The sequence below is a fragment of the Oncorhynchus nerka genome, linkage group LG25 (assembly GCF_034236695.1).
Source record: "Oncorhynchus nerka isolate Pitt River linkage group LG25, Oner_Uvic_2.0, whole genome shotgun sequence".
NCBI classification, from domain to species: Eukaryota; Metazoa; Chordata; class Actinopteri; order Salmoniformes; family Salmonidae; genus Oncorhynchus; species Oncorhynchus nerka.
Window position 1 is genome coordinate 31,528,893 of NC_088420.1, and position 25,494 is coordinate 31,554,386.

Here is a 25,494-nt window from a genome sequence, read left to right on the forward strand (position 1 = left end):
TAAGTTTAGGTCAGTCACAGTGGTCAGGTATTCTGCCACTGTGTACTCTCTGTTTAGGGCCAAATAGCATTCTAGTTTACTCTGTTTTTTTGGTTAAGTCTTTCCAATGTGTCAAGGAATTGTCTTTTTGTTTTCTCATGATTTGGTTGGGTCTAATTGTGTTGCTGTCCTGGAGCTCTATGAGGTCTGTTTGTGAACAGAGCCCCTGGACCAGCTTGCTTAGGAGACTCTTCCCTAGGTTCATCTGTCTGTAGGTGATGGCTTTGTTATGGAAGGTTTGGGAATCTCTCTCTCTCTGTCTTTCTCTCTCGGCTACCACTACTATCTCAGCAAAAAATCAAAATTAAAAAATCTATTGCAGTGAATCAAAAAGGTCCTGATCAATTATTGATATAAATATTATTTCTCTTTCCACTGTTAAATTGCATTTATTTATATTTTCATGTTTTTTACGTCACCTCTAACCCTTTGCACTACTGCCCTCTGCTGTCTGATACAGCAGTATCATGATGCAAGACCAAAGATATTGTATCAACAAACTGCATACATTGTGTCGCACAGTGTACACGCAATGATTGAAACACTGAAGAGATACATTTATGGTCCGTGCTATCGGGATCCTTGGGACATCGCTACCCCATTAACATTTAAAATAGTTAAGGTTAGGTTAAAGGGTTTGTAAGTAAGCATTTCACTGCAAGGTCTACTGCTGTTGTATTCGGCGATGTTTTTGGCTGTTGGGGTGCTGCGATGTTTTTGGCTGTTGGGGTGCTGCGATGTTTTTGGCTGTTGGGGTGCTGCGATGTTTTTGGCTGTTGGGGTGCTGCGATGTTTTTGCCGGTACTTAAGATGTCTATATAGGTCGGCTAATACAGGACTAATAAAGGCCCAGTACACTACTTTTGTGAAACTTTAACTAAATGTATTTGAGTGTTTACCAGCATTTGTAACCGGAGTTTGATAATTATCTCTACACAACAGTTATTCTGATAATATTTGTGGACTATATAAAAATATTTAGCAAATGCAACTTATTTCTATGTGAAAACTGAAATGGTCTATTCATTCCTTTTCCCTTTTAGTAGATGCTTCTATCCAGAACAACTTACAGTAGTGAGTGCATACATTTTCATACTGGTCTCCCGAGGGAATCGAACCAACAACCCTAGCATTGCAAGTGCCATGCTCTACCAACTGAACTACATCATCACATCACAACAAACCACTTGATGTCTCAATGTACTCAATTACTGTATTGGTCATTGTTTTTCTTCATGGTGATGGAAAGTCTACAGGTACAAACCTAGAGGACCAGCCTATGTAAATACAGTAATGTACATTTACATTAAGTGGTTTGTAAAGATGGTAAATTAACACTGTATAAAAAGTGGTTGTTTTCCATGTTATTTGATCAAGATTTTTATTTTATGTTTTGTGTCTTTGCCCATAACTTTGCATATTTTGATGTAAATGTTTGAGGACAGGGTTTTGTTCTTTCTGGATTCTATTAGAATGACAATCACAGAGAAAGGGACAGGGCAACAACTCTTACAATTCCAACTATTGAATCCTGTAAGATACTGTTCTTAATTCTACAACTACTAGAAATGCTGAATTGTTTTGGGGCCCATGCTAAAGACTGGTCTGCTTGGTCTGCTAATACTAGTAAACGCCTAGTGTGCTACTTAAAAATAAAAATAACATTTTTTTACTAATATACACATTTACATTTAAGTCATTTAGCAGACGCTCTTATCCAGAGCGACTTACAAATTGGTGCGTTCACCTTAAGACATCCAGTGGAACAGCCACTTTACAATAGTGCATCTAAATCTTTTAAGGGGGTGAGAAGGATTACTTTATCCTATCCTAGGTATTCCTGAAAGAGGTGGGGTTTCAGGTGTCTCCGGAAGGTGGTGATTGACTCCGCTGTCCTGGCGTCGTGAGGGAGTTTGTTCCACCATTGGGGGGCCAGAGCAGCGAACAGTTTTGACTGGGCTGCGCGGGAACTGTACTTCCTCAGTGGTAGGGAGGCGAGCAGGCCAGAGGTGGATGAACGCAGTGCCCTTGTTTGGGTGTAGGGCCTGATCAGAGCCTGGAGGTACTGAGGTGCCGTTCCCCTCACAGCTCCGTAGGCAAGCACCATGGTCTTGTAGCGGATGCGAGCTTCAACTGGAAGCCAGTGGAGAGAGCGGAGGAGCGGGGTGACGTGAGAGAACTTGGGAAGGTTGAACACCAGACGGGCTGCGGCGTTCTGGATGAGTTGTAGGGGTTTAATGGCACAGGCAGGGAGCCCAGCCAACAGCGAGTTGCAGTAATCCAGACGGGAGATGACAAGTGCCTGGATTAGGACCTGCGCTGCTTCCTGTGTGAGGCAGGGTCGTACTCTGCGGATGTTGTAGAGCATGAACCTACAAGAACGGGCCACCGCCATGATGTTAGTTGAGAACGACAGGGTGTTGTCCAGGATCACGCCAAGGTTCTTAGCGCTCTGGGAGGAGGATACAATGGAGTTGTCAACCGTGATGGCGAGATCATGGAACGGGCAGTCCTTCCCCGGGAGGCAGCTCCGTCTTGCCGAGGTTCAGCTTGAGGTGGTGATCCGTCATCCACACTGATATGTCTGCCAGACATGCAGAGATGCGATTCGCCACCTGGTCATCAGAAGGGGGAAAGGAGAAGATTAATTGTGTGTCGTCTGCATAGCAATGATAGGAGAGACCATGTGAGGTTATGACAGAGCCAAGTGACTTGGTGTATAGCGAGAATAGGAGAGGGCCTAGAACAGAGCCCTGGGGGACGCCAGTGGTGAGAGCGCGTGGTGAGGAGACAGATTCTCGCCACGCCACCTGGTAGGAGCGACCTGTCAGGTAGGACGCAATCCAAGCGTGGGCCGCGCCGGAGATGCCCAATTTGGAGAGGGTGGAGAGGAGGATCTGATGGTTCACAGTATCGAAGGCAGCCGATAGGTCTAGAAGGATGAGAGCAGAGGAGAGAGAGTTAGCTTTAGCAGTGCGGAGCGCCTCCGTGATACAGAGAAGAGCAGTCTCAGTTGAATGACTAGTCTTGAAACCTGACTGATTTGGATCAAGAAGGTCATTCTGAGAGAGATAGCGGGAGAGCTGGCCAAGGACGGCACGTTCAAGAGTTTTGGAGAGAAAAGAAAGAAGGGATACTGGTCTGTAGTTGTTGACATCGGAGGGATCGAGTGTAGGTTTTTTCAGAAGGGGTGCAACTCTCGCTCTCTTGAAGACGGAAGGGACGTAGCCAGCGGTCAGGGATGAGTTGATGAGCGAGGTGAGGTAAGGGAGAAGGTCTCCGGAAATGGTCTGGAGAAGAGAGGAGGGGATAGGGTCAAGCGGGCAGGTTGTTGGGCGGCCGGCCGTCACAAGACGCGAGATTTCATCTGGAGAGAGAGGGGAGAAAGAGGTCAGAGCACAGGGTAGGGCAGTGTGAGCAGAACCAGCGGTGTCGTTTGACTTAGCAAACGAGGATCGGATGTCGTCGACCTTCTTTTCAAAATGGTTGACGAAGTCATCTGCAGAGAGGGAGGAGGGGGGGGGAGGGGGAGGAGGATTCAGGAGGGAGGAGAAGGTGGCAAAGAGCTTCCTAGGGTTAGAGGCAGATGCTTGGACTTTAGAGTGGTAGAAAGTGGCTTTAGCAGCAGAGACAGAAGAGGAAAATACACTGCTCAAAAAAATAAAGGAAACACTTAAACAACACAATGTAATTCCAAGTCAATCACACTTCTGTGAAATCAAACTGTCCACTTAGGAAGCAGCACTGATTGACAATAAATTTCACATGCTGTTGTGCAAATGGAATAGACAACAGGTGGAAATTATAGGCAATTAGCAAGACACCCCCACTAAAGGAGTGGTTCTGCAGGTGATAACCACAGACCAGTTCTCAGTTCCTATGCTTCCTGGCTGATGTTTTGGTCACTTTTGAATGCTGGCGGTGCTTTCACTCTAGTGGTAGCATGAGACGGAGTCTACAACCCACACAAGTGGCTCAGGTAGTGCAGCTCATCCAGGATGGCACATCAATGCGAGCTGTGGCAATAAGGTTTGCTGTGTCTGTCAGCGTAGTGTCCAGAGCATGGAGGCGCTACCAGGAGACAGGCCAGTACATCAGGAGACGTGGAGGAGGCCGTAGGAGGGCAACAAACCCAGCAGCAGGACCGCTACCTCTGCCTTTGTGCAAGGAGGAGCAGGAGGAGCACTGCCAGAGCCCTGCAAAATTACCTCCAGCAGGCCACAAATGTGCACGTGTCTGCTCAAACGGTCAGAAACAGACTCCATGAGGGCCCGACGTCCACAGGTGGGGGTTGTGCTTACAGCCCAACACCGTGCAGGACGTTTGGCATTTGCCAGAGAACACCAAGATTGGCAAATTTGCCACTGGCACCCTGTGCTTTTCACAGATGAAAGCAGGTTCACACTGAGCACGTGACAGACGTGACAGTCTGTAGACACCGTGGAGAACGTTCTGCTACCTGCAACATCCTCCAGCATGACCGGTTTGGCGGTGGGTCAGTCATGGTGTGGGGTGGCATTTCTTTGGGGGGCCGCACAGCCCTCCATGTGCTCGCCAGAGGTAGCCTGACTGCCATTAGGTACCGAGATGAGATCCTCAGACCCCTTGTGAAACCATATGCTGGTGTGGTTGGCCCTGGGTTCCTCCTAATGCTAGACAATGCTAGACCTCATGTGGCTGGAGTGTGTCAGCAGTTCCTGCAAGAGGAAGGCATTGATGCTATGGACTGGCCCGCCCATTCCCCAGACCTGAATCCAATTGAGCACATCTGGGACATCATGTCTCGCTCCATCCTCCAACGCCACGTTGCACCACAGACTGTCCAGGAGTTGGCGGATACTTTAGTCCAGGTCTGGGAGGAGATCCCTCAGGAGACCATCCACCACCTCATCAGGAGCATGCCCAGGCGTTGTAGGGAGGTCATACAGGCACGTGGAGGCCACACACACTACTGAGCCTAATTTTGACTCGTTTTAAGGACATTACATCAAAGTTGGATCAGCCTGTAGTGTGGTATTCCACTTTAATTTTGAGTGTGACTCCAAATCCAGACCTCCATGGGTTGATAAATTTGATTTCCATTGATCATTTTTGTGATTTTGTTGTCAGCACATTCAACTATGTAAAGAAAAAAGTATTTAATAAGAATATTTCATTCAGATCTAGGATATGTTATTTTAGTGTTCCCTTTATTTTTTTGAGCAGTGTATATTTTTTTATTCACATTTTTCAAGGGGTGCTGTAGCACCCTCAGCACCCCTACTTCCCACTGCTATGGGTAGGGGTTAAGGTTAGGGTAGGGACATCCCAAGGAGGCAGGATTGCACTGACCATACATTTGTCTTTCCAACTATTCAGCCAAGTTTATCACACATGCTGCTACATCAGCCTGTCCTTTCCCGCCTTTAGGTTTCCGTGTTTACTTTTATCATTGGATCACATTTTGTCATTCTCTGACTACTTACTGGCTGCAGAGAAAATCGATCAAAACAAAAGCAAGCTAACCTAAATATGGCACCAAATAATCAGACAATTATAAACTACTCAGTTCCTAGAGGTATTTAAAAAGGTACTTTCAACGTGAGTGAATTTGCTATGATATTACTTTCTACAAAACGGCTTTAAGATGGTAAGGTGAGTGCCTGCATTCCCCCCCCCCCATGTAAGCCATTACATCTCCAATGCATTTGTGATATTATGCATGTATGACATGTATCCTACGCAGGAGGTCCAGAACAGACATATTTCAACAACCAGACTTCTGTAGTCACAGAGATGAGAGAAGTTGACAAGGAATTGTCCAGCTGCGCGTGGAAGGTCCCTTGTGAAGAGAAACAGCTGAGAGCACAAAGCCCCCTGGACATGCGATGACAACAATCGTATGCCCTTTCTATTATATTGTTGTGGTTTTCATATAGGCTACTACTGACATTGTTTAAAAATGATTTGGGATGTTTTTGTTTACCTATAGTGTTCCATAAAATATGTCCATAATGTTTGCTATTTTAGTGCGTTTTCATAAGTTGAACTGGCTGTTTCTCAGTCAGTTATAATGTGTCTGTCTCTGTTCTGTGCTTCTCCCACTCGCTTAGGCTTTCCTATGAAAAGGACAGCAACAGACCTATGCAACTACATCAATTTCAGCATTCCAGAGCCAGAAATTCAGCCTCAAGTTTCCCTCCCTCCTCGGAATCATTTAGCTACCTGTGAAACTCAAGACTCCTGCATGAAAGTGTTTGATAAGAACACCACAATGGTAGCCTCTGCCATGTCACAAACAACCAGATGTTCCAGTTTCTTTTATGCCTGCTACGTTATGTTACCACAACGGTAACAGGTAGGCCTCCAGAAATCCAGAAGCACATTCTAACAGTTGACAATTAGTCTAACAAGACAATTTGGTCTAAGGCTCATTTAGTTGTGCAATATTCTGGCCCTGGATTCACTAGTAGAGCCGATATACAATGCAACACTTATTTGATGAGACAGCAGCCTAACAATTTACTGATTATTTCAGGATCAAGATGAGTGTGTCGAAGGAAGCTCTCTAAAGTACAAGATCCTTTAATCTCTGCGATATTAACATGCTGCGTCCTCTCTCCACACATCCCACCCCTCAAGTCACTTCTGAGTAACCCCTTAACTTCTTGAATTACTGAAAGTGTAGTGTCGTGAGTTGACAAAAACGTATGTCAAGGACACATTTTTATATTTTGTTGACGTGTGACTCAGCAATTAATAATTTCTCCACCTGCTCTTTAGTTTATTAGTGATTTAAGTAGTAGCAATAACCAGTACGGGGCGCTAGTGTGCTGTTAACCACACACTGTTCTACTCAACAGTTGGAACCATGATACTGTATATATAAGCCAGATGTTTTGTGAGTATGATGTTTACTGCTCATTTTGTTTTTCACTTTTGTATATTATCTACTTCACTTGCTTTGGCAATGTTAACATATGTTTCCTATGCCAATAAAGCCCCTTGAATGAATTGGTTTGTCAAACAACGTATGTATGTAATACGGGATTGTTTTTTTGAAACTTCAAATCAACCTCAAGTCACCATCACTCGAAAGCAGGATGTCCACAAAATAATGACAAGACCAAAAAAAGTATGCTTATGGATGTGTATTTTAATAAAAATAATTCTGTCAAAATAAAACAGAATACAATATTTCTTTATCATGTTTCCAGTACATAGGTATGTTTTTTAAAATTATAATTTCTTTTTTATATTGTTTAAGGTTTTTAAAGTTTCATGCTAAGTACAGGGTAACTCATTTCACAAATGCTAAACTCAATATGAAATGTAAATCATAATAGAAGTATATTGTGCACAGCTTGTTTTCAATTCCTAATTCCATTACCTTCGCCTCTCCATTTGAAGCATGGATAGCTCCAAAGGCCAATTTAAAACAGAAAAGGAAAACTGGGAGGTTGTTTGCTAGAGTAGGTGTAGGTGTGTCTATAAAAGTCCCAGGAGAAGCTCAACAGATTCCTCCCTTTCTAAACACACATCCCTATATATTAGTCAAGTTAAAAATTATACTGTATAATGAATTCTCTTAAAATGGAAATATACATTTTGGGTGGCTATTCTATTGAGTTCAAAAAGCCATTTGCTGTTTTTGAAAGAAACCAAGAGATACATGATTTGCTATAATGTCAAGCTATTATCAATACCTATCTGCTGTCTGCTTCCAATATTGAAAGCCTAGGACTGGTTTTATTCTGAATGACCATTAAACAGAATAGTGAAGACCCCTGTGAACGGATAGGGCCGCCCAGAGACTTAACTGAACAACATGAGTTAAAATAACTCTAATTTGATTCCAACATGGGTTACGATGTGTATAGGTATGCTTCAAAAGACAGTACGCCCCAGTATGTCAGTTGACTCTCACAGGTTTTGGATAAGGTCACGAGGCCCTTTCTTTTGCTTCCTACTGCAATACAAAAGAGGACCCTCACAAGTAAGTGAAGGTATTTGTTCTTGTTTTTCACATATTTTAGCAAGTATAAGCCCATGATGCAGATAGATGTGCAAATGTAAAGATTGTGTAAAAAAAAAAAAAAAAAAAAAATGGCCTTTGTGAACAATGTTAAGGGATATTAAAGTCTACCAAACACTAATAACAAGCTGCAAGCTGATGATTTCTACTCCCACCAGCCCTTTGCTTCACAAACATGCTTTACATGATTGTCAAAAAGTGAACGAAACACATTGCAATATGTCTAACAGGTGTAGGGGATGTCAATATCAATCTCATGATGGCCAGCAGCAAATCTGAAACATAAATGTAATATAATCTGCTAAACTACATTCAACAAACAGTGGAGCGCCTCCTGCTGGCTGGCTGGCTGAAATACTGGGTTAATACATCAATGATCAACATTTGTGCCAAGAGAACATCTGTTAAATATAAGAGAATACATACTGTAACAAAAAAGACCAAAACACATTCAACTGTGAATACAATGAACAAAAACAAACAAGAAACAAAGTTGTGGCCACATTTGTAAATATGACTGGGTCTGTGTGAGAAAAATAGAACTGCAAGAAAGCCAGAATAAGCATGTTGGCAATGATAAGACAATGGTCTTTCAAAGCACTAATATGAAAAGACTGATAGACTGACTGTGTGGAATAAGTGTGGCAACTGGCAAGTACCATTGGTTATTAGAAAAGTTGGTCAAATTAAAAGCCTTGTATTTGGAAAATAGTTCCACTTTTTTATTCAATAAATCATTATATTGTATATATTTAACATGACTTCATAAAAGGTATCTCAATTAGCAAGTAAAAACCAGGGAGTGATTTCCAAATTCAAATGACCCAAGCACTGTATGTCTGTGTGTTTTTACTGTGTGCAAGTACAAAGTAAAAGTCTAGTGTATTTCCAATCAAGTGTCTCCACTAGTTTTATGTGTAACATAAAGGCAGCCCAACACAGGCAACCCAATTCTGATCTTCTTTCCACTAATTGGTTTTTAGACCGATCACATCAGATCTTTTTCAGCACTGATCTGATTGGGTCAAAAGATGTATTAGTGGCCAATTAGTGAGAAAGAAAAATCAGAATTGGGCTGCCTGTGTAAACACAGCCTATGTTACACATCAAACTAGTGGAGACACTTGATTGGAAATACACTACACTTATATTGAAACTCCGAAATGAATCAGTGTCATTATTTCATTTGTGCTACCATCTGGGGCTTTAAGGTGACCAGCGGGTTAGTGGCTTACAGCCACATGCAGTCTCAGAATCAAATTCAGACCTTTAACTTTCAATTGAATCCATTTTTGGAGTACTAAGGCATACTAAGAAGTAAGAATTTGAACCAAAAAAATTCTGGTCCTCTTTCTACAATATCTCATACTGAGATGACAAAAGTCCTGTGAAAGTTCTGAATGAGAAACCAGAGTATTTTGCTTGGTAACGACAAAGCATGCCAATGTGAATTTATTTGATATGATGAACATCTTTAAAATACTGTGTAGGGAATTCAAATCCACTCATAAAAACAAAAACGGAATTCGATTATTTTTTTCAAGATGAGCACAACAAACTGACCAAATAAAAACTTGAAAATGACTATATAAACAGAATAATAATTAATTATCTTTAAATAGTGTCACACATTTTGTATTTGATAATACTAAATTAAAAACAAGCTTTCTCCTCATGTTCTACTCATTCCCCTGCACATCCTGCTTCTGCCAAATGGCAAGCGACACACCAATTCAAACACATGATCTCATCAGTCATCTGGCAACCCATTGGAAAGTAATCTTCTTTGTAGTCCTGAACATTGCCTTAAGGATGAAATAAACAATTTTGGAACTCCTGTATTGTAATCTGTTCAACACTATTTCTGTACTCCAAACTGTAACCTTTACAATCCTGTTTGATAATGTTGATGATAACAGCATGGGCCATGTGTAGTCAAAAATGTTCCATAAACGTTCCCTATAGGCTCAACAATCATTGACATGATGCTAGAAGGGGAGGGTCGTTATGTGTGGGTGTCCGTGCAGACTCACCTGGACTGGGGCTAGTGCAAAAAGCTGTCAACTCTGGCGAAGGAACAGGAGCCTGAGCGGACCCTGGCCATGAGCTGGACACACTCTGTGGCCTGACCTACAGCCAGCATCAGAGGGGGCTGCTTAGGCAAGTTCTGAGACTCTGAGGGGTCAAAAGACAACACAGGGATCATCAGTGTGTACATTAACGAAGAATGTGCGACTCAGTAGAGGCTGCTGAGGGGATGACGGCTCATAGTAACGGCTAGAATGGAGTCTATGGAATGGTATCGAACACATCAAAGACGTGTTTTCCATGTGGTTGATACCACTCCATTATAGCCATTATTATGAGCGGTCCTCCCCTCAGCAGCCTCCACCGGTGTGACTCAAACTTGTACATGGCAACATGTAGAGCGTGTTTCATTAGACGAGAGTTAACACACACACATCAGAAAAATAACTTGTGATCGGGAGTAAAACAAACATCTACAGTGGGCTTTCATGTCATTGTGTGTGTGAAACTTAGCCTTACCCAAGATGGCGCTGTTGAGAGCAGAGCAGATATTTTCTCTCTGCATTGGGTCTAGCTGTTGCCCAACTGGGCAGTTCCAGGGATCTGAATACGCTAATAGACTGAATGCATCCTGTAGTAAAAAAAGAGAGGGAGATAAAGAGAAAGAAAGAAAACATTGTGACCAGTTCAAGCAGAATGGCCCATTAATGACTATGATTTGGGAGCAGTAGAATGGTCTGTTGTAAACAGAGGGAACATCATTAGACCAGGGGTAGGCAACTACCTTCAGCCGCAGGACGTTTATTTTGTCAGAGTGGAGAGTCGGGGTGCCGGAACATAATTATAATCATTTGTCACACTGGAAATTGACCACAACTAAGCCTAAAAAGAGATTGTATTTGAAAATAACAATCCTTTTATACCTTGAATTACATTGAGACACGATCACACATGTCTATTGGAAACAGATTTCCTAAATTAAACACATTTTTAGCTGAATTCCTGGGGGTTTACAGTCTTTTCTGACCAAAAATGAAAATATATATTTTTTACAAAAACTTTGGGGGGGCCAACAAAAAAAACTCCTGCGGGCCTGTTGCCGACCCAATGGCCATATACAAGTAGATGTGTGTAAACAGCTCAGAGGGGAAAGGGAATACTTAGTCAGTTGCACAACTGAATGCATTCAACTGGAATGTGTCTTCCATGTTTAACCCAACTCCTCTGTATCAGAGAGGTGCGGGGGTCTGCTTTAATCGACATCGTCGGCACTCGGGAGCAGTTGTTGGTCGGGGTTAACTGCCTTGCTCAAGGGCAGAATGGCAGATTTTTCCACCTTACCGGCTCGGGGATTCAAACCGGTTACTTGCCCAACGCTCTTAACCACTGCCGCCCTTGGAAATCCTGCAAGTCATTGTATTGCAGCATAACAAAACATGCCCCAGGGCGGTGGTTGATAACTATATCATTTGTGAGTCATAGTCACACAGTGTACCAGTCTTATTTTGTGTGAAACCTCCCAGGCCAGTCTCCCCCCCGGTACCTGCAGCATCTTCTTGTGCGTGGCGTTCTTGCCGTATTCCCGGCACAGCTGCTCGTTGAGGCCCTGCAGCTCGCGGCCAAACTGGATCATCCTCTCTGTGGCTGCCTGGTTCCCTCCACACAGCTGTCTGGAGGCACAGCTGTCTTCTCCAAGAAAGGAGACACACACACACACAGGGTCAGAGGCCAGCCGCGGACTGAGAGTGTATTTTACACTTGCACCTGACAATCAAAATAGGAAGCGTGTGTGTGTGTGTGTGTGTGTGTGTGTGTTAAGCGCCTGTACCTGCCACTCCGTTGCCCAGGCTGCCGTCCTCAGCCTGCAGGATTTCTTGATGCTTGTAGGTGCCGTTCATGATCCGAGTAGAGGAGTTCTCCGCCACCCCATTAGTGTAGTGCTCTGCCTCGATCTCCATCTCACTGTCACTGCAGAGGACCCAAGTCAGGTTCACTCATCCATACAGAACATCATTATACCACAGATGGTTTTCCTCTCTCTCACATTCATGGACACAGATGACAGACACCCCAGTAAAAACAGAAATACATTACTAAACAGAGGAACCCTTGCCTTGCCACACACCTGGTCTCCTGGTTGCTGGTGCCACTGTGAGGCTGGGACTTGGTGGAGTCAGTGGAGTTGGACTCAGAGTAGTTAACAGAGGAAGGGGAGGAAGAGGAAGAGGAGGAGGCAGAGCTGACACCAGGGTACTTGTTGTGGCTCTTGTTCTTGTTGGGAGGGGTGACCCCGTTACTGCATGTTGGGCTGTCTGCTCCTGGAGTGGACAGAGAGCCAGGGTGAAACAGATACAAAGAGATAAGAGAGAGGATTGTATAACACACTACGTGGATGGATAGGTAAGTAGGAGTGTGTAGGGTGGATAGGTGGATTTGCAGGTGTTTCCCTTACCTGCACTGTGCAGATGGGGGTTGGTGGCTCCATGTCGGGGGCTCAGGCTGGGGGAGCCAGGGTAGCTGTCCTGGGACTTGGGGGAGCGGACACTGAAGCATCGTACCTCACTGTCTGTACCGTTCACCATCTCCACAAACTGCCGACACCTGGGAGGGACGGGCAACTATTAATCTGCCTGACATTCACTGTATTTTGACACTCAAACAAATGGCTAACACCCTCACCTTCTTTGCACTAACACTCACACTTGTCTTTTCATACTAGCGCTGACTTTTCAGATAACTACTGTATTAAAGAAAAATGTACTTGACTGGACTACGACTGCGGAGATGGATGCACTGAGTCGCTATGGATAAGAGCATCTTCTAAATGACTTGAAATGCTTCTTTATTAGTCTCACCAAAATCATTCACAACCACTCCACTATCCATCTAAGAGTCTCATCACTCCTCTACAACCTATGTCTGACATGGTTTATCCAGGAATACATTGTACTACATTCTGCTTAACTGTCTGATATCTCATGCAGTCTGAACACAATTGTTATTGCAATACTTCAATTGCTCTCAGAGGTCGGCAAAGGTGTGGCCACGTAAGATCACGTCTTTGTACCCTGAAATATATAAATGCAACAGAAACAAGTCAGACTGGTTCCAGAGTATAAGTATCTGGCTTTATGGATACATGTCATTACCATTGGATGAATGTCAAACAGATCAGCTCACTCCTCTTCCATGACAAAATGGAGCAACAGGCATGACCAATCAAACCATGAGTTCCCTCAGCGGCAGCAACTGCGACCTTGTGCTCACCCTGCCCCCTCTCTGTGTATGCCCCTCTACTGCTACAGCAAGCTCCTTTCTACCTCTATAAGAGACATAAATACTGGCCTTCTTGCTGTGTGTCTGCTTCTCATCGGATCACAGTATTTATTAATCTAATGTCTTTGTGCCATAAACACACAGCTGGGAAGCAGGCCACAGCTTTACTGCTAAGTGCTTCTAGGGTTGTATTGCATGTGACGGAGCCTGCAAAGGCATTACAAGATCAGCAGTGCGTATCTAAGCCCCACAATTCCAATACTCCTCCATTTAGCCCTTCAATAAACACTCATAAGAGTCCCATAGTTGGGTTCAAGGCTGCTCACTTCAACATGAACAGTAAATTGGAGTTGTGTTCTAGGAGCCCAGGGTACAGCTGCTGTGTGGCTTCGATGGCCTCGCCAACCCTCCCTGCCAATACCAGCTTCTGTATTCCTGTTGACAAAAATATGCATGTTACCATTAAAAACTGATTGGATGGATGACTGTGGGGAAAATTAATGACAGTGATTAGTCTTCAGTGTTTCTGTGGTATTGTCAGCGTGGAGCCTTTGTGTGGTTCTCACTCTGTCTGTTCTTTATGGAGGCCTGGTCCTCCTGGATCAAGGTTTCTGTAGCCCTGGCAAAGGCTGTGGCTGTGGCACAGTACCCATGATGCACCAGATAGGTGGATACCATGCTAAAAGAATCAAAGACATGGTTTAGCCTTACAGTAGTACAGAAAAAGACAGTAGTCTGTTAGGGTGGGTGATAAGTAGGGCTGTGGCGGTCACAAAATTCTGTCAGCTGGTGAACGACAGCTATTTGCTTGACTGTCTCACAGTAATTGACCGTTAATTAACAAACACATTTAGCATCTCCAGGCTTCCACAGTGGCCTACAAGCCACTGATGCTGATCTTGGGAACATCAACATTTTAAAAAGTAAAATAAATCTATGTAATATAGACTACACCTTCACATTAAATCCTTTATTTATTATAGAGAGGTCTAAAGAAGCATGATATGAAGAAAATGTAGTCTAATTCAGAAGAACAGAATAGCATACTCAGAGTTCTCCTTATGTTAGGTCCTGATGTGGCTATGCCAAATGGCTGTGGGCTACACTAGTTAATTTAGCAGACAATATTTACTTTGAATAATTTTATAGTATGAAGAATACAATTCAACAAAGCGGAATAAAATAGAAATGATATTTTCTCCAAATGATTTGTGGGAGTGTGCACATGCGGCTATTCTGTGTTGAGCGGTTAACAAATAAATAGGTACTCCTATATGCTTAATTTAGAGGTTACAATGTAAATTTACAAACATTGGGCTATATGTTTTGATTTTTAATACATTTTAAGGTTGCATGATGAGATTCTAATGATGATTTGAAAAAAGTTCCTAAAAAGGCATGAGCTCTGCTTAGTTTTTTGTGCAGGCTGTACACACTCCAATAGTCTCTCATTCACAATTGGAGAAGCACTTCATAACACCTAGAATTTCACACGGCATCCCCTTTGTGTGGCCATAATGCACCCTAAAAAATGCCATGACTTTTGCGGCCAGCGGACGTTGTGCCCTTATCCCGGAGTGCCATCATGTGATCGGGTCTTTCTCACAGGCTACAAGTGAAGAGAGACACATCGGGGACGCAACTGGGCGCCTCCTTATCAAATTCAGAGGTGCATATTGAAGATATTGGAAGAACTGTCCACATTTACTTTTCGTCAGCCAACAAGATGAGTAGGCCTAACAAACAGCAAAAGCACTAGCCTATGTCAATCTACTATCCCCTATAGTACAAAAGGTCGACCTATTCTATTCTGTGTAAGAAATCAATATTAGTCTGGGACAGTTGTGGGATGAGATAGATCCCAAATTAATACAACCACATGGTACTAGGCTATAAGCGCGAATGTTCAACTAGCAGAAAAGACAATCATCAAAAATGACCGCAAATGCAATTATGCATGTAATGCTTTTATTATAAAAGGAGCATTTTTATGGTGAAAATTATCTTCCCCAAACTTGAAACTTGCTGCGAAAGTATTTGGCCCCCTTGAATGGATATAATTTTGCACGCCCAATTTTTCAGTTTTTGATTTGTTAAAAAAGTTTGAAATATCCAATAAATGTCGTTCCACTTCATGATTGTGTCCCACTTGATGTTGATTCTTCACAAAAAAATACAGTTTTATATCTTTATGTTTGAAGCCTGAAATGTGGCAAAAGGTCGCAAAGTTCAAGGGGGCCGAATACTTTCGCAAGGCACTGTACTGTATATGCCAGTTAGGCTCTACACCCCTTGTAAAGCAGATTAATGTGCTTAATTATATTAAGTTATTTGGCCACTTTAGTTGTGATACAAACCTCATTAAAACATATAGGTCTATGGGCTAGGCTACTTGAGTTGTGATACAAACCTCATTAAAACATATAGGCCTATGGGCTAGGCTACTTGAGTTGTGATACAAACCTCATTAAAACATATAGGCCTATGGGCTAGGCTACTTGAGTTGTGATACAAACCTCATTAAAACATATAGGTCTATGGGCTAGGCTACTTGAGTTGTGATACAAACCTCATTAAAACATATAGGTCTATGGGCTAGGCTACTTGAGGTGTGCGACTAGGATTCGAAAAAGTCACAAAAAAAGGTTTCTTATGCTGGGCATCATTCACAAGTGATAATATATAATTCACAAGTGATAGGCTAATATTGTCACCCATCAGACTATTGTTGATTTAATCTAGTCGTTACATATACTAAATAATATATGTTTGGTAGGCTACTAATGACGATCAACAGCATCAGAGCTTGGAGAAGCCTAATTACGGTGACTAAACGGTCACGTGGATTTGACTACCTTCATTACTTGTGACCGCCGGTGTGGTGGTAATACAGTCACCGCAACAGCCCTAGTGATAATTGTGGTGTGGGTATGGATCCCTTACTTCTGAAGCACTGCCTGCCACTCTCCCAGTCTCTCTCCGATGGGGAAGCGGGCGATCATGCCGTGGATCTTAGCCCTCCATTCACTCATATAGTCCTCAATGTCAAACACAAAGGGTTGCTGGCCAAAGTTAGCATCCACAATCTCTCCTGGAGTCTGCAGGCCCACTGTGGGGTAAAGGTTGGGCTGTGGGTAAAGGGAGAGGTGTGAAAACACATTCCCCCTCTGGCCATAATAGGAAGAACTTGCCATTAATTTTGATCACTTGATAATTTGATGGCATGGCAACCGTGAATAATGTAGGACTTTTATATCATCACCACTAATGGAAGCAGCAAAGCTTCCACTACTGACTGCAACAGAAGGCCTTGACATTGAACATGTCCATATTTCAGTGTAATACTCACAGGGAGATCTGTAAAGGCTACACCTGGAGAACAAACAGAGAGAAAAGTGTTAATGGACTGGAAGAAATTGAAAATGTTATAATCTGCAACCAAGTAAACAGAATCGTATAAATTGCCTGGGAACATTTCAAATTGTTGAAGCATATTTTAATTTCATATAACAATTAACTTGGATGTTTTTTACCCTGCACTGTTGGTGCGCAGTTCTCACCTAGACTGATGCCGTTCTTGGTGTAGAAACAGGTGTTGTTAATTAGGTTCACACAGCAGCCAATCACATCGCCTGTGGTGAAGGTTGGGCCATATGGTTGGCCAGTCCCTGAAGAACAGAAGGAGTGTCCGTCGTCGCCATGGTAACCATATGAGTGCTTGTCCCAACCTGGGATAGGAAACAAGGCAGAAGTGATTAGAGGAAATCTAGACCCATGGTATGAATATTGAATATTACACATTAACAAACTGGAGGAAACGACAGAGAAAATCAAGGCATATTGAACGAACACTTTCACATATCAAATCTAGCTAGATTAATATGCATCAGGTCATGGATAGGGCAGTGCTACTCATACATTTGAGGGGAAGGAGTGAGATGGGTGACCCCAGTAGTGTGATGAGTAATATAATCCCCATAAAGACACTGTGACATGGGGTGGAGCTGAGCCTGACAAATGGTCTCTTTCGAATTAGGATATCCCTTGTCCTGTGTAGCGTGTGTAATACTATGGGTGGCCAGCGAGAGGCATCCGTCTCTGAATAGGAGCACTGACTGATGAGTCATACTCAAACAGAGCAGTACATATGATGTTTGTGCATGGTATCAATAGGGACGGGGAAGGAGAGTAGACTGTGTGCCGAGGGAGATGTGGATGGTAGATCAAGTCAGTGCATGAGTTTGTGTGTGGCCTGTGTGTGTGTGTGCGCAGTGAGAGTATTGTCTGCTCAATCAGTGTCTGTCACCAACCAAAAAGTGAAAGCGGCACAGAGAAAGTAGGTTGTGTGTGAGAACTGTGAGGTATTAGATGAATCTGCGGAGCAGCGCTGACAGGGATATTGGTCCTAAAGCTGGACTCAGTGTTCCCTACATGCTAATGAATTGGGCAGGGCTCCACTATGGGATCAGACACACAGAGGTCAACAGGGAATATTAAAACTATTCCAGCCAGAACCAGACCACACCCCCACACGGTCACAGAAATCTACTGAAGTCCATTGGCATATAATGTACTAGAAACCTAAATAAATCTTCATAAACAATATGTTCATGCAACTCTCTCACACACACACAGGCTGCCATTTCCACCATATTCCAACCATTGTGTAACAGAGATACATTTGAAGCACTCTGGGAGCTGGGAGAGAATAAACAGCAGTTGTAGTCAGCAAGAGCATGTAGAATTGGCTGGATGAGTCCAAAGCATTCCAAAGGCCTCCGGCGCCACGGAGAATCCAATAGGCAGGTGACACAGCCTGAGGCAGGGTTCATATTATTGGTCAGAGCAGCATGGAGGAATGATCTAATAGGCAGGGAATTGCATCAGTGCACAAGGGAAAACATACTGTAGCTCCCCATGTGCCAAAGTTAGCCCCTCGGCAGCAATATGCCAACCCTCTTCCAACCTGTCTTGTGTCCCCAGCAGCCACTGTACCAATCAGTGACATCTTCACGTGCATGAGGGTGGGGGAAAGGGCGAGAGAGAATTTGATGGAATTATTAAATCTACATGTACTTTCTGCTTAACGCCCATCGTCTGTTCAACTGGTGATAAAAGAACGAGTGTTTGATTAACTAATTACTGCTGAGCAGTGGGCCAGGCCAGGCCAGGGTGCAGATGGCCCTGTATTCATGCAGTGATACCGCTCACATCTCCGCTCTGTGTTTGGTGGCAAAAACACTCATCTACTAGCCTGTTTGGTTACATTCAATCCAATCTCATCAGGCCTTGGCATGAGTTTTTGCTTGGATGGGTTCATTCACTGTATCAGTGTGCTGCCGACCAATTTGTTATATGTTCTGACCATTCAAGAGTAGGCTTATATGTAACTCTATTGTAGAATTTATGGTTGAGGAAAATTCCATTTGGGCCCAGACTGTATACTATATTGAAGATGAGATGGCCTTAAGCGGATTTCTTGAAATTAAATGGTCAACAATTACTTGTTAATTTCTCCCTTCCTCTTCAATGAATGTGAGCCAGCCACCCTGCCTGTGGCAGCTCCACTATCACCTGACCTTCATACATACACTGAAAGCTTTTATGTGGAGGAAAAAAGGTACTTGCTGGTATTTCACATGTTACATTTCATCCTCTCATTACTAATGGCTGAGCTCAAACAAGCCCAGGCATGTTCTGGAACAGCCAGACTCTGGGAGACATCACTACACATGGCTTCACTGTGACATGGAATCTAAATCCATCCAGGCACTCCAGAGGAAAGATGGTCAATCTGGAAACATAAATCTGGATGTAGATTACCATGGCACTCTAAAACGTAGCACACCACGTGCACAAGATTAACACCTTAAAACTGTGCCCCTCGAATAGTAAAAACTGAACCATATGATGTGTTAAAAAAACAAACATCTAGAATCAAATCAGTCACTGCTGCAGTGATGGTGTGAGGAGATCCATCTGAAGATAACACTGTTTGGGTTCATTTTAGAGTTGTATTTTAAAAAACACATAGTAGTAGTAGTAGTTGTCCACAATCTATTACAGTCGCACAACCAAAGCACACACTGACTATTACCCCTTGTCCTTCAATCCTAAACCAATCCAGCAGAGATTATAGGCAGGGCAGGGTTCTTGCTGTGAACCCTTTGACCTCCAAAACCCACACTCATCCCATACTGACTCACAGCCTTCCCTTCTGCCATCGCTCTACCTTCCCTTCTGCCATCGCTCTACCTTCCCTCATACTCACCAGGCAGTCTGTTCATGTTGACCCCCTGGGCAGACAGACCAATCCCCATGTACCTGGAGACAACAACAGGAGGTCAAAGGTCAGAGACATCATTAGCTTAGACAACATGAGTCAGTCTGATATGGGTCAATAGCTGGACTGATTAATCCTTTCAGACCCAAAGTTACTTTCCATTATTTACTACTCTTTAGTTTCTCTACACGTTGCTCAACATGCCATTTTCCACTGAAGAAATAGAGATAGGCCTACAGTAATAGCTAACATGAGTAAACAGATCGTGGTGTAATAATTACAAGTTTGAGGTTAGACCATTAGGGGTACTAACTATCAGCAAATACGTACCCATCCCTGCCCTTGCTGACAATCTTCACTTCGAAGTAGTAGATCCCACAGGCGGCTGGTATGGGATGAGTGGCACGCACAGACGCGGCATCCTTATGGTTCTTCCCATGGCCTACAGAAGGAGCAAAATGTTGTGTTGGAGTCAGTACAATACACCAAACATCCCACAACTCTGTCAATCTGAAAAGGTTGAGGCTTCTCTCCCCATGGACCCTGAAAAGCCTCAATCTGTACGAATTACGAAACTATTTCAAACCTCAATAATTTCCCTGTCAAACCTACCTCTATTTACAATAATATTCATGCAAATTCATACTTAAATCCTGTGACATGAAATCTTAGAGCGCTTCCAAGTACCCTCCATAGCTGTATACATGAATGCCAAACTAGTCAGAAACATGGAGTTCACTTAGCCTGGAACACTCTGGCAGCAAAGTAATGTCAGGGTCAGTATAGTGCGGCTGTCACAGTCTCGCCATTCCATCCAGCTCATAATTGTGAGAGCTCCCAGGAGTAGCCTAGAGAGCTTACACAACCCCTGTGTATGTGTGTGTGTGTGTGTGTGTTAGACTGTAAGCTATCCCTTTTTGCTGGTTGATAAAACAACACTTAAAGGCCAGTCACAGTGCTGCTGTGAAGTACACTACATGAGCAAAAGTATGTGGACACGTGCTCGTCAAATATCTCAATCCAAAATCATGGGCATTAATATGAAATAGGTCCCCCCTTTTGCTGCAACAGCCTCCACTCTTCTGGGAAGGCTTCCCACTAGATGTTGGGACATTGCTGGGGGGACTTGCTTCCGTTCAGCCACAAGAGCATTAGTAAGGTTGGGCCCTGATGTTGGGAAATTAGGCCTGGCTCGCAGTTGACGTTCCAATTCACCCCGAAGGTGTTTGATGGGGTTGAGGTCAGGGTTCTGTGCAGGCCAGTCAAATTCTTCCACACCGATCTCGATGTACCATTACTGTATGGACCTTGCTTTGTGCACAGGGGCATTATGCTGAAACCCGGAAAGGGCCCTCCCCACTGTTGCCACAAAGTCGGAAGCACAGAATTGTCTAGAATGTCATTGTATGCTGTAGCGTTAAGATTTCCCTTCACTGGGACTAAGGGGCCTAGCCCAAATCATGAAAACAGCCCCAGACCATTATTCCCTCAACCATCAAACTTTACAGTTGGCACTATGCTTTGGGGCAGGTAACGTTCTCCTGGCATCCGCTAAACCCAGATTCGTATGTCAGACTGCCAGATGGTGAAGCGTGATTAATCACTATAGAAAACACGTTTCCACTGCGCCAAAGGTGGCGAGCTTTACACCACTCCAGCCGACGCTTGGCATTGCGCATGGTGATTTTGTGTGCGGCTGCTTGGCCATGGAAACCCATTTCATTAAGTTCCTGGCGAGAAGTTATTGTGCTGACGTTGCTTCCAGAGGCAGTTTGGAACTTGGTAGTGAGTGTTGCAACCGAGGACAGACGTTTTTTTGCACTATGTGCTTCAGCACTCGGCGGGCCCGGTCTGTGAGCTTGTGTGGCCAACCACTTCGTGGCTGAGCCGTTGTTGCTCCTAGAGGTTTCCACTTCACAATAACAGCACCTACAGTTGACCAGGGCAGCTCTACCAGGGCAGAAATTTGACGAACTGACTTGTTGGAAAGGTGGCATCTGATGACAGTACCACATTGAAAGTCACAGCTCTTCGGTAAGGCCATTCTACTGGCAATGTTTGTGTAAGGAGATTTCATGGCTGTGTGCTCAAATTTTATACACCTGTCGGCAACGGGTGTGGCTGAAATAGCTTATCCACTCATTTGAAGGGGTGTCCACATACACTATATATACACAAAAGTATCTGTGGGCCATGCCACACAGAACATGTCTATCTGTAAGAGGAGCTGTGCCTCTATACTGTATCTCTGTCTGTAACGCACGGCCATCTTCATTGCCATATTGTACAAATCCACTAATCAACCAGTCATGCATTACCACAGTCATTACAACTAATAGAGAAGCAGTGTATTTATAATCACTTTTCATTTGCGCAGCAACATTAATCACTTCTATTTTTAGCCTTTCCATGAGGGCATTTCCACGGTAACAGAATTACGCTGAGACTCAGATTTTTCACTTCAATATGTATGCCAAACAAAACCCAATAATTTCAAAGTTAATTAAACCATACATACAACTCTATGAACAAGGACTACTTTGAACAATTTACACAGAAAAACAAAAGAACTGTGCAGATGCAAAGTTTGGTAACAGAATTGCGTTAAAATCTCCCTCAGTTTTTAATGCAACCATGTTTTCCAAAACCTCTCAAATATCTGCTCCGAATTAAGATTCAAATACGTCTGCATAAATAATGGGGTGTCAGATACGACATAACACATTCAGTTAAAAAAATCTGTTTTGGTTATTGAACTATAGTAAGTGAAGTGGATTTACACCCGGTAACAGAATTTGGGTAACGGAATTACTTAATGGGTCCCTGATCTGTACTACACAGCAATGCATAACTATGAATATGACTGTCATTGTATTCATTGTGACGTATCTTGAATAGGTAAACAAAGGTCGAAATATACAATAGCATCCTTTGCATATATGAGTATTATTCTACATACTGGCTTTTATTCTAAAGAGCTCTGCACCCAAACAAGACCAAATCTGGTTGGTCTGGACCAGACAAAATCTGAACCAATCATAGAGGTCTATATTTCAAAAAACAATGTCAATCAAGGCCAGGTTGGACTGACCAAATTTCAACCACTTTCAACATGGATGTCCAATTTTGGTCGTTGCTCAGTGGGTGCAGATCATGGGTAGGTGTCAGTAAGAGTCGGGAGAGGTAACATTAACTGGAGAGAGACAAGAGAGTGAGAAGCAAGGGTTGTCCAGACTTTTCACACTCTCGTTTCAACCACCAGACAACAGAAAGAGAAGAAAACAGTTATGAGCTGAAACATCACAGTATGCCAGTGGAAGGGACGACAATTGCAGGGGACCCAACTGTGGTTTGGTAACAGAATTAAGCATTTTAATCACTTAATAATCATTAAACTAATTAGTAGGTATACCTTTACTTGTTACTTATGTGAACTTTCATTATCCTCCCTCATGAAATTAGAAGCACAAGGCATTATTTCTTAAACAAGGCAGAGAAATATCTCCAAAACTAAATATATGTGTTGATATTAAATTGGCAGGAGTCTTTACTTCAACATTATTGTGTTTTGATTCATTTACTTTTTCTGGTAAAATCTACTTTTCCGGTATACCACCCTTACCTTGTCACAACACGATTGGCTCAAACGTATTAAGGAAAGAAATTCCACAAACTTTTAACAAGACACACCTGTTAATCGAAATGCATTCCAGGTGACTACCTAGTGAAGCTGGTTGAGAGAATGCCAAGAGTGTGTAAAGCAGTCATCAAGGCAAAGGGTGGCTACTTTGAAGACTAAAATATATTTTGATTTGTTTAACACTTTTTTGGTTACTACATGAATCGATGTGTTATTTCATATCTTTGATGTATTAACTATTATTATACAATGTAGAAAATAGTAAAAAATAAAGAAAAACCCTTGAATTAGTAGGTGTCCAAACTTTTGACAGGTACTGTATGGTGTCTAAGACCCCGGTTCCATCTGTTAGAGCAGAAATCCAATCCATTACTCATGTAAAATGTTTAAGATGGAAACAGTTGAAAAATGTATCTATGCCTTCATTTCCCAGAAGTAGAGACTCTTAGCTTTCATTTGACAACCAATTTGATATGCTCCTATGAACTTCACATTTGGTGCTCATGGGTCCTTCTAGATGGAAATGACCACAACCAAAGCTCAGCAGGCCCACTCTATGACCAGACAAACACCCATAATAAATACAACACATGCACATACTTGCGTCTATAAATATCTCCAACTCGCAGTCACACCACCACCTCAGCATACAGCACTCATCAGCTCAGCAGTGCCACAGTCCTGGGAGTGAGGCTCCCTCGCTGTGTCCGTCAATCTCACTCTCACACGCACACTTGTCATTGATTGTTATTTGTGTTATGTTTCTATAAAAAAAAAACATTTCAAATCAAATTGGATTTGTCACATACACAAGGTTTAGCAGATGTTATTGCGGGTGTTGCGAAATGCTTTGGTTTCTAGCTCCAACAGTGCAGTTTTATCTAACAATACACACAACCTAAAAGTAAAATAATGGAATATATAGATGTTATGATGAGCAATGTCGGAATGGCATTGCCTAAAATACAGTAGAATAGAATACAGTATATACACATATGAGATGAGTAAAGCAGTATGTACTTTTTTTTTTTTTAAGTGTCCAGTCTATGTATATGGGACAGCAGCCTCTAAGGTGCAGGGTTACGTAACCGGGTGAATCCCGCCTAGTGATGGCTGTTTAACAGTCTGATGTCCTTGAGATAAGCTGTTTTTCAGACTCTCAGTCCCAGCTTTGATGCACCTGTACTGACCTCGCCATCTGGATGATAGCGGGGTGAATAGGCAGTGGCTCGGGTGGTTGTTGTCCTTGATGAATCTTTTGGGCCTTTCTGTGACATCGGGTGCTGTAAATGTCCTGGAGGGCAAGTAGTTTGCCCCCAGTGAAGCGTTGGGCAGACCGCGCCACACTCTGGAGAGCCTTGTGGTTGCAGGCGGTGCAGTTGCCGTACCAGGCGCTGATACAGCCAAACAAGACGCTCTCGATTGTCCATCTGTAAAAGTTTGTGAGGGTTTTAGATGCTAAGCCAAATTTCTTCAGCCTCCTGAACTTAAAGTTTTCCACCTGCTCCACTGCGGTCCCGTCGATGTGGATAGGGACGTGCTCCCTCTGCTGTTTCCTGAAGTCCACGATCAGCTCCTTTGTTATTTCGATATTGAGTGAGAGGTTATTTTGCTGGCACCACACTCCCAGGGGCCTCACCTCCACTCTGTAGGCTCTCTCGTCATTGTTGGTAATCGGGCCTACTACCGTTGTGTTGTTGAGTTGGAGGCGTGCATGGTCATGCAGTCATGGGTGAACAGGGAGTATAGAAGGGTGCTGAGCACCCTTGAGGGGCCCGTGTTGAAGATCAGTGAAGTGGAGATGTTGTTTCCTACCTTCACCACCTGGGGGCGGCCTGTCAGGAAGTCCAGGACCCAGTTGCACAGGACGGGGTTAAGACCCAGGGCCTCAAGCTTAATGATGAGCTTGGAGGGTACTATGGTGTTGAATGCTGAGCTATAGTCAATGAACAGCATTCTTACATAGATATTCCTCTTGTACAGATGTTATAGGGCAGTATGCAGTGTGATGGCATCGTCTGTGGATCTATTGGGGCAGTAAGCAAATTGAAGTGGGTCTAGGGTGTTAGGTGATATGATCCATAACTAGCCTCAAAGCACTTCATGATGACAGAAGTGAGTGCTACGAGGTGATAGTCATTTAGTTCAGTTACCTTTGCTTTCCTGGGTACAGGAACAATGGTGGACATCTTGAAGCAAGTGGGGACAGCAGAC

The 25,494-nt window shown here is 43.3% G+C and overlaps 1 protein-coding gene across 7 annotated transcripts in view; it reads right to left on the reverse strand.

Moving 5' to 3' along the window:
* Positions 1 to 3,210: 3,210 nt before the first annotated feature.
* ranbp10 (RAN binding protein 10) overlaps positions 3,211 to 25,494 on the reverse strand; it is a 42,782-nt gene continuing 20,498 nt past the window's right edge. For 2 of the 7 annotated variants that reach the window (XM_029634222.2, XM_029634219.2), the window contains exons 2-15: positions 19,971 to 20,082; positions 19,629 to 19,681; positions 16,918 to 17,085; positions 16,707 to 16,729; positions 16,301 to 16,485; positions 13,924 to 14,036; positions 13,684 to 13,792; positions 12,534 to 12,682; positions 12,195 to 12,399; positions 11,910 to 12,049; positions 11,625 to 11,770; positions 10,601 to 10,712; positions 10,087 to 10,228; positions 8,119 to 9,858 (exon numbers count right to left, since the gene is read on the reverse strand). In XM_029634222.2, the coding sequence (XP_029490082.1) occupies positions 10,098 to 10,228; positions 10,601 to 10,712; positions 11,625 to 11,770; positions 11,910 to 12,049; positions 12,195 to 12,399; positions 12,534 to 12,682; positions 13,684 to 13,792; positions 13,924 to 14,036; positions 16,301 to 16,485; positions 16,707 to 16,729; positions 16,918 to 17,085; positions 19,629 to 19,677 (1,530 nt within the window). In that variant the 5' untranslated portion in view covers positions 19,678 to 19,681; positions 19,971 to 20,082 and the 3' untranslated portion in view covers positions 8,119 to 9,858; positions 10,087 to 10,097. Of the gene's footprint in view, positions 3,330 to 8,118; positions 9,859 to 10,086; positions 10,229 to 10,600; positions 11,486 to 11,624; positions 11,771 to 11,909; positions 12,050 to 12,194; positions 12,400 to 12,533; positions 12,683 to 13,683; positions 13,793 to 13,923; positions 14,037 to 16,300; positions 16,486 to 16,706; positions 16,730 to 16,917; positions 17,086 to 19,628; positions 19,682 to 19,970; positions 20,083 to 25,494 lie in introns of those variants that run through there. The other 5 variants (XM_065009738.1, XM_029634220.2, XM_029634221.2 and 2 more) reach the window with 5 other exon arrangements.